At 37.3% G+C, this 8,650-nt stretch overlaps 1 protein-coding gene across 1 annotated transcript; it reads right to left on the bottom strand.

Annotated features, from left to right (window-relative positions):
• Positions 1-1,487: 1,487 nt before the first annotated feature.
• Positions 1,488-5,011, bottom strand: LOC148839770 (POU domain, class 3, transcription factor 2). The gene has a single exon (XM_088938553.1). The coding sequence runs from the start codon at positions 4,992-4,994 to the stop codon at positions 3,855-3,857; it is 1,140 nt and encodes a 379-aa protein (XP_088794679.1). The 5' UTR covers positions 4,995-5,011; the 3' UTR covers positions 1,488-3,854.
• Between the last annotated feature and the right edge of the window lie 3,639 nt (positions 5,012-8,650).

Raw genomic sequence — 8,650 nt, 5'->3', positions numbered from 1 at the left:
TTTTTTTTGTAAAAATAAACAACATCCTTTTCAACACTGGTTCAAACGCACTCGAAGTTCACTCTCGGAAAAATTGACAGCAGCATGTAGTTTTCGGGTTGTCCTGGGCCTATAAAATTGTTATTAATCTTTTTAAAATAACGAAAATGTATTTCAAATGTAGGAAAACCAGAGGGTGGCCCATGGAGTTTCAGAATAAAGTATATCATTTCCTAGAAACATATTTTATACCTACAGTTCCGTCTGTCATATTTATGTTAAATTAATTAAATATAATCAAGCTTTAGAACTTCGTAAAATTTTATTTATGAAAAGCCAAACCTTTTTTAGAGGCGAAGCATAGCCGTTTCATACGTTTCATAAAGCATCAGAAATGTCACGCAAAGGATTCAGTGACCTCCAAAATGTCTTGCATATTTCAAAAATCTTTTAAAGGTCCATAATCAGTTCCAAAAATGTATAGTATTGGCAGAATCTTGTGAGGTCAAAGGAACATATCAACATCGGCCTGAACAGGAACGCTTTGCCAACATTATACGACCTCCAAAACACGGTCCAAAAAAAAAATAGCCGGTAGAGGGCGGATGGTTCCTTTTCTAAACCTATCTACTGAAAATATTGACCGGGACTTTGAGATCCATACCTTACTTTAACATTTTTACCCATCGGCCTGTATGTGGTCACAGAACACTCAGTCTTTCTGTCACCTCTCTGCTAGAAGATCGTTTAACCGAATCTGTTTGTGACGCTACTATTGATTAGAACAAAATACATTATCAAAAGGTAAAACGCAAAATATTTCACTTTATATTTGGAAAACAATTATACAAATACAAGAATTACGGTCTAGAAGAGTTTTATAACTTTCTAATGGCTTATAAAAATACGTATTATATCGCATTTATTTGTCGATTGTATTTTATTGTTGAAAACATTAACTATAAACATTAAAGTATATAAAAAAGTTCATATCCATTTGTTTACATTTCTATTTAAAATCCAGAATAAGAACATTCAGTTTAAAAATGAAATATATTACCTTCATGACTTTCAGTTTTTTTCTCATTTTCATGTCACTTGAACACTAATACATGTAAAATTATTAACAATTAATATGCTTTTGATAATATGGTATGAAAAGTAGATGTTTTGATGGTTATTATTACTACTACTAGTAATAACAAGGATACTTTAATGTTCAATAATTAAATATATTTCTAGCTTTTGTTATTTACAGTAAATAAAGGTTATTTCATACAGTTACTTAAAAGTCTCATTTCTTAAGCTGGTGAAGTTTATTTCAAGACAAAAAAAAAACACGTTGGCTTTTGGTTGTCTGTTTGGAGCTCATATTAAGACATTTGAAAAAGCAGTTTCCCCACAGAACTTTTAAATCAAACAATACTGGAGCAGTCTATGTTCTGTTTCGTGGTCTCTAAACTTCGATGTCTTCTTGCAAGTGAATAAATATACTTCCCACTTTGGTATAATGAAAAGAAATGTATTTTAATGACAAGACCATTTTAAAAATTTTTGTGCAATTCTTGGTTTATGTAAGTAATAAAATATTACTTTAACATAAATATATAATGAACTCTGCGCCGTTTTATTTTTCCCACAAGCACATCCAAATGAACCCAAAGTCTAATAGAGAAATTGAACAGAAAGCATAACAAAAAATACATCCCACATAGTTTTCAGCTAATTAATTAATCAATCAATTAATTAATTAAAGCTACAGAAGAAAGAACTGTTTCCAGAACTTCTGGTTTTCTTTCAAAGAAATAAATTACATTGAGGCAGGCCACTTTAAAATGATATGAAAATATTTCCCTGGGCAGCATTTTAAAAATCAAAAGAAATATACAAAGAACAACCCATACCCTAATTGAAAAGACAAATATACACATATATACATCGTGGTAACGTGTGCATGATAACCTCGCTCAATAAACTTTATGAAAGGAAAATTGTAATAACACATTTCGGTTTCAACTTTTTTCTAACCCTATTCCCACATCATCATATTCTGAGGGTTAACCCAGTCCGATAACATCCGATCGGGCCTGGTTTTAACACTAAAAGCTAGTTTTGAATAAATTACAATCATGTTAACACAATAAAAGCTCAGTGCTTGTACGTCTCCTGACAATGCATGAGTAAAATTAATAATAAGTAAAAATACTTCCAAAAAATAATGGCAGTGAAAAAGGCTTGAAAAAATATAATCTAATAACATCGTCCCAGGCGTTGTGTACAATAGGACAAGAAGGACAATAATTAAATGTAATTAATTTTACCCTTCGGACCTAAATAAAAAGATAGTTAAATATCCTTTCCCTTTTGTTATGGAATTATTTTCAAAACATACATTTTTAAATAATAGCAAAAATATATTTCGTTGTACAGCGCCCTTCTCTGCAAATCAGGACAGAATTGCTCAGTATCCCAATAATTTTAAATCTACGTGTACTTTTCCTTTTTTCACATTTGCTGTAAACTTTAGGTTTAATAACATTTTTAATCCTCAAAGATAATGCCCGAGCAGCATTTTGTTGAAAGTAAATGATGGGATAAAAAAAAAAGATTATTTTCAATGTTTTTCGCGAAACAGAACCAAGCTGCTAAAATGAAGCAGACAGCAGCGGCAATGCGAACATTTTACTACAAATAAGCTTTTTTTTCCAGCTACAAATTACTATGAATAGAAAATATAATGTATTCAAACCTAATACAAAATTATGTCAAATCATTTTGGATAAAAAAATAAACGAACAGCTAAAACCTGTTTAGTCTTAAAAAATCTTGAAAGTAAAAGTGCCCCAGTGTGCAAAGAATTATGCTATGACTTTATTGAAAATGTACAGTATTTACAAAATTAATTTGAATTAACTGTTAAAATACTAGCGTAGTAAAACATCCTACCGAATGTGAAGTGTCAGTTTTCTAACACAGCGTACCCCCTCCATGACCCGCCCGTGTTCTGCTGCCGCGCTTCTAGATGTTTGTAGGTGTTTGAGGCTGCGGTTATTGTTGTTGTTTTATAATTAATATAAATTACACAAAGGGTTCAAATAAGGGGCAAATACCCCCACTGCTACGCATACAGGAAAAAATAAAAAAAATAACCTTTAACGAAATACCAATGACAATGTTTCATAGATGTAAGCATGTGGACGTACATTTGGCTGCGAAGCTGCGTTTCGCTCCCATACCTATACAATTCTACTACATTCAATTTGAACGCATCTCTGATTAACCTGCTGGTCAACTAAAGAGTCATTGGAGGAAGATTACTTCTAATTAATGTTAGCACAGAGGAGGACGTAATTACATTCAACTCCATTTGCTTTTGTTGATGTAAAGATGGCGTTATTTCATGAAAACATTTTTGTATTTTGTTTTCGTCGTGGACTGAATTTCTGTACAGGATTATACAAATAATATTGAGCTATTTTATATAATAAAATTAATGTAAACCTTATGTGCCTTGCAGCTCAGTTCTAATTGTTACTTTTCCAAGCGTTCTTTCCACAAAGGGGCTACACATTTAAACAGCGTCTTGTCACAGTGCTGGGCATATCTTTACAGGACATAAATTCTCTCATTTTGCTCCTTTGGGAAAAAAAAAAGCTTTAATCTCAGAGCCTGCTATTTATTTAAGTTATTTTTTTAATACTCACTGCATTGCCTGGATGCTCCCCTTGTACGGGTTCAAAACATATCATAACACCTGCTACCTCTTAGGATAGTCCAGTGCTTTGCTGTTTGTTATAAGGGAAATAAAAAGAAACACAATCAAAAAAAAAGTTTCGGGGAGGGGTGGGGGGGGGGGATGGGGGGGTTGTGTTTGTTCACTGAACAGGAGTCTGAACCCCGTGATGTGGCGGAGTGTCCCCATACACATCCTCTGGTCCTGGGAGGGCTCCTCCGGGAGGGGTCATTCTTTTCTCTTTCTGTCTTCTGTTACAAAACCAAACCCTAACCACCTCTTTCTCCAGCTGAAGACTGTCCGCGAGCGACGTGATCTCTGGGGCTGAAGGTTTTGGGCACTTTAAGAAATGGCTCTCCAAAGCCCCCTTGACGCTTACCTCGATGGAGGTCCGCTTTTTTCTCTTCCGCCCCTGCGCTGCTATCTTGTCCAGGCTGGTGGGACTCCCAGAAGTGGAATCCGCCTCCTCCAGCCACTTGTTCAACAAAGGCTTGAGCTTGCACATGTTCTTGAAGCTTAGCTGCAGGGCCTCGAACCTGCAGATCGTGGTTTGGGAAAAAACATTACCATAAAGCGTACCCAAGGCGAGTCCGACGTCCGCCTGGGTGAAGCCCAGCTTGATTCTCCTCTGTTTAAACTGTTTTGCAAACTGTTCCAGGTCGTCCGAGGTCGGGGTGTCCTCATCTGAATGGTCGTGATGGCTCTGATGCTGTTGGTGCTGATGCTGTGGCGGCTGCTGGTGCCCGTGGTCACTGAGGTGGGGGCTGTGGTGGTCTTCGTGGCTATCTCGCAGGTTGTGATGGTGCATTCCTTGACTGCTCCCCGGAATCATGCCATTAACACTGAACCCCGGCTGTGAGTATATAAGACTCTGTCCGTTAGATGAAGCCATGCTTGGGATGTGAGCTGCTGTGGTAGTCCTCCATGCCCTTGCGTCGTGGTGGTTCCCATGCGGCTGGTGCACCAGATGTGGCGGTCGCGGCTGGTGTTGCAAACTGCTGGAATTGTGCAGCTCGTCCCTGCCGCTTTGCACAGTGGGCTTTATGTCCTGCTGGCTCAATGGGCTGGAGGACCACGGAGCCCCGTCTCCGTGTGACAGTGCTGTTATCCACTGGTGTGCGTGGCTGAGAGGATGACCATTGCTCTGTAGTGAATAATCGCTTTGCAACAGTGTCTGTGCATCTCTGTAAGCCGTCCCTTGCTGCATGCTCCCGGGCTCCGAGTGCACGATGGAGGAGCTGGAGGTGAGAATATTGTAATGATTAGACGCTGTAGTCGCCATGACTCTCGGAGCCGGACTGATCGCTCTTGTTAAAGGAGCCGTGCATTTGACAGTTACTTTTTTGCCACAGGCGTCTCCCAGGCTCTTGGCCAAGTGGACGCAGCGGCGAGCACCTGAGCTCCGCCCCGATTTCGCTTCTATTGGCTTGGAGCTGTTTGATAGACACGGTTGCCCCTACCAACCGCCGCTGATTGGCTGCAGGCTCAGCTTTACAAACCCACTTCATTCACTCGAACAGTACAGCTAGTTCTGCGGCGCCTCGAAAACATCATCACAAGCTACAACAAGAGCTGAAAAAAAAAAATCCACAACAACCGAGCAAAGGACGTCCGTTTCGGCCAGGAAATGTTGAAAATGTTGAATGGTGAAAATCAGGGATCTTAAAATGAAATATTGAAGATTAATTTTCACTTTAAAAGAGAAGTTCATATTTTATGTAGACATAACGTATAGCCTAAGTCATCAGGACAACTGTTTTTTGAATGCAACAAAAAGTGTTGCAGACATTATTTATATATGTATATAATATTTGGTTTAATAAAGCAAAATCAAAAGCAAAACCTGGGAGCCAGACGACATCTTTCTGCGTTTCTGTAGCCGACTTTCTTTTTTGGCTGGGCTCTGTGCGGTAGAGTACAGGGAATAGTGTCGTACTAGTAGCTGAAGTCGGAAGCATCCCTCAGTAGGTGAGCGAAGTGACGCGGTTGCGCTGTCAAAGAGAAACACCAAACTTCACTTCAAGAACGGGTTTGTGCCTTGCAGTCCGCTCTTCCGTAAATATTGCAAAAAGTACCCTCACGAACAGCCAATGGGAAAGAGAAAAAGGTTGGAAGTGTTAACGAACGGAAAGGATTGATTAAATTGACCTTAACCACCTGCACAAAAGCCTCCCAACGCTTGCAACCAAAGGTCCCGACATCCAAGTATAAACCAGTTATCAGACTGCAACAAGACGAGAGTATACCGCTGTTACCTACGGCTGCCCACTTTGGCTAAACAAAAATTGATATTTTATGTGTTAAGTAAATCATGTTTTAAACTTGTAGTCTAGAATTTTGTTTTAGTATTTCTTTTTAATTTCAAGAAAAGTTTTCAAGTTTCAAGTTTTTTCACAGTGTTGAATTTATAGGCCGCTCCCCTTATTTTACGGAACCCTGCTACGGTCATTCCCCCCTCACTCAAAGGTAAAGGAACGACTTTTAAAAATTTCGTTTTAAATTCAAGAGATACTGCTTTGAGAGTCTGCAGCTGAACCACGTGCAGCCTTAACAATCATTTTTATTTTATATCTTAAGTTTATTACTGCTACTGACTTTTTATTTTTCGCTATATTTAAGCAAGTTTTATTATATTGTCCTACGCTGCAAATTCAGTTTTGGAAATATTGTCTAATTCTGTGAGGGGGGTATCTTTAATTTTAATTAATGAATGATTTAATTAAATGATCCACTTATTGTATTAACTGTGTGCAACTATAAGTCATCCTGGCTAAGGACGACGTCTGCTAGAATCACAAATTATAGTAAAATAAAAAAAAAAGTTAGTTAATCTCAAAGTTTCCATAAACCCAGAGAACTGGTAAAATGTTTCAGTAAAAAAAAAACAACAGTCCTCGTATTTATTGTGAATAAAGATTCTGCAGTAAAGGTTAACATTTAACTCTTTAATACATTAGTTAATACGCTTCATTAATTAAGTGTATCCCCTGATGTACGGTTAGGATTTTATTATACAGAACCCATTTCTGTTATTAAGTTAATTTTTCCTTGTTGTGTTCTCCAATCAGGTGCATGCCTCATAACCTTAGGCAAGCTTTTTTTTCATTTACGAACTTCAAACTTCTCTTTTATTGCAGTCCAAAGCCAGCTTAAAGGTGATGTCATCTCCTTCAGCACAGACTGCTGTGTTTGATTCAGCCCTGCCTTTACTCAAGCCAGCTGTTCAAATAATAAACTGCCACTACAGTAGCTCTGACAGGGGGGATTCATAAGGAGTGAAAGCGTACGACTGACAGCTCTACATGATATCGCCTTCATTTCGGAAAAAAAATTAGAGTACATCATCTCAATATTTCAGTTTTTTTTATGATGGAGAAGTATAATTTTGATTTAACTTTACAGTTCTTTGTTTCACATACCATTTAAAATGGTCAGAACTTTAAAATGCATTGATGCGGATAACAAAAATATGTAACCTAATCAACATCTCCACAGTGTAATCGTGTACATTTAATAAAATTATCCTTAACGTACTGTACAGTACATATAGAAAACTGTTTAAGACCGTATGAACCAACATTCTTGTGCGGACGAAAAGGATTTCTTAAGGATTCTGCTTTGTTACATGTATATACGCAAAAATAAACATGTTTGTTTACGTACATAAAACCACCATGACACATTGATTTTGTGCTTATTTCCCGCGAATGTATAACAAAACCTGTTTAATTGCTATTTTCATGTTTCGCGCGCTGCCCTAGTAACTACGTTAGCTATACATTGCAGTCAGTCCCATTGGTGTATCTTATTTTTTATAGAGCCTTAGGGCTTATTTTAACTTGTTTGCTGTCCCTCCTCGTTTTTAAACCATGATTAAAGAGACGGTATATTTAATTTAGTAAAACTCATTTGGAGAATTAGGCTGTGAATGTGCAAAGTCAACGATATAGAGTACGTGCAGTTTAATTTGGTCTTTAAATTTAAGTGGTGTACAGGTGCTTGCGTCTGTAGGGGGCCTACCTTAACTGTGATTTAGTAAGGTTCAAAGACTAACGTGTTTAAATGGTTTTAAGGTTAGTATCTATAAAGGTTCGACTTTTGATAGGAAATGTAGCAAGTTATTTTTGTTAGAAAAATAAACGGTATGAAAATAAGATCTTTAACGCACTGCTTGTAATATAATGCACAGTGGACTTATTTTATCCTGTTCAAGACTTAATGTCAGCACATACAGTAACAATAAAGGTCTTTCACCTAAAGCTTTTCAAATGAACCTTTTAGAAATCTATTACCACTGGTCTTTTATAGAATTACAAAAAAACGTTATGAATGTAATCGAAAAAAATAAAATCATATTGAATTTTATCTTTCTTGTTTTTGTTGTTGTTTTCCGCTCCTAAATTATTTTGACGTTTTTTTTGTATGGACAAATAACTAGTGCATAAACCGGCCACAGAGCAAATGTGTTGGTCGCTGATATGGTATAGTGAGATGTATGTGGCAGGAACGCAACAGCTGCTGATCTGTGCACCACTCAGAAGGATGACATTGTCCAAAGAAGGTGCATTTTTTCAGAGCTGCTGCTGGTTGCTATAGAGAGAAGTAAATGAAACAACAGCACTCACGTCACAGCCTCTTCTTACATATCTAAAAGACCCTTTTAAACGGTTCGCTGACGGGACAAAGCCCCAGTGAGAAAAAAAGCAAAGGGGTATTACGGACAACTATAGGCTGAAATAAGTAAATACATTATACAGCCCGCAAAAATATATTTTGTAGAAATTAAAGATCAACTAGATTTTAAATACTTTGCGCGTAATATTTTCGAGAGCCTTTTTTTGAAACTTACCCAACGTGAAAAATGTTTGCGCCGGCTTGTATAAAAGTTTTGACCGTTTTACGGATTTTATGATGTTCTCGTGCGGCCGTTGCAATCAT

Source organism: Atractosteus spatula, chromosome 2 (genome assembly GCF_055471065.1).
Source record: "Atractosteus spatula isolate fAtrSpa1 chromosome 2, fAtrSpa1.hap1, whole genome shotgun sequence".
Classification (NCBI taxonomy): domain Eukaryota; kingdom Metazoa; phylum Chordata; class Actinopteri; order Semionotiformes; family Lepisosteidae; genus Atractosteus; species Atractosteus spatula.
This window is presented reverse-complemented; position numbering and strand designations above follow the sequence as displayed.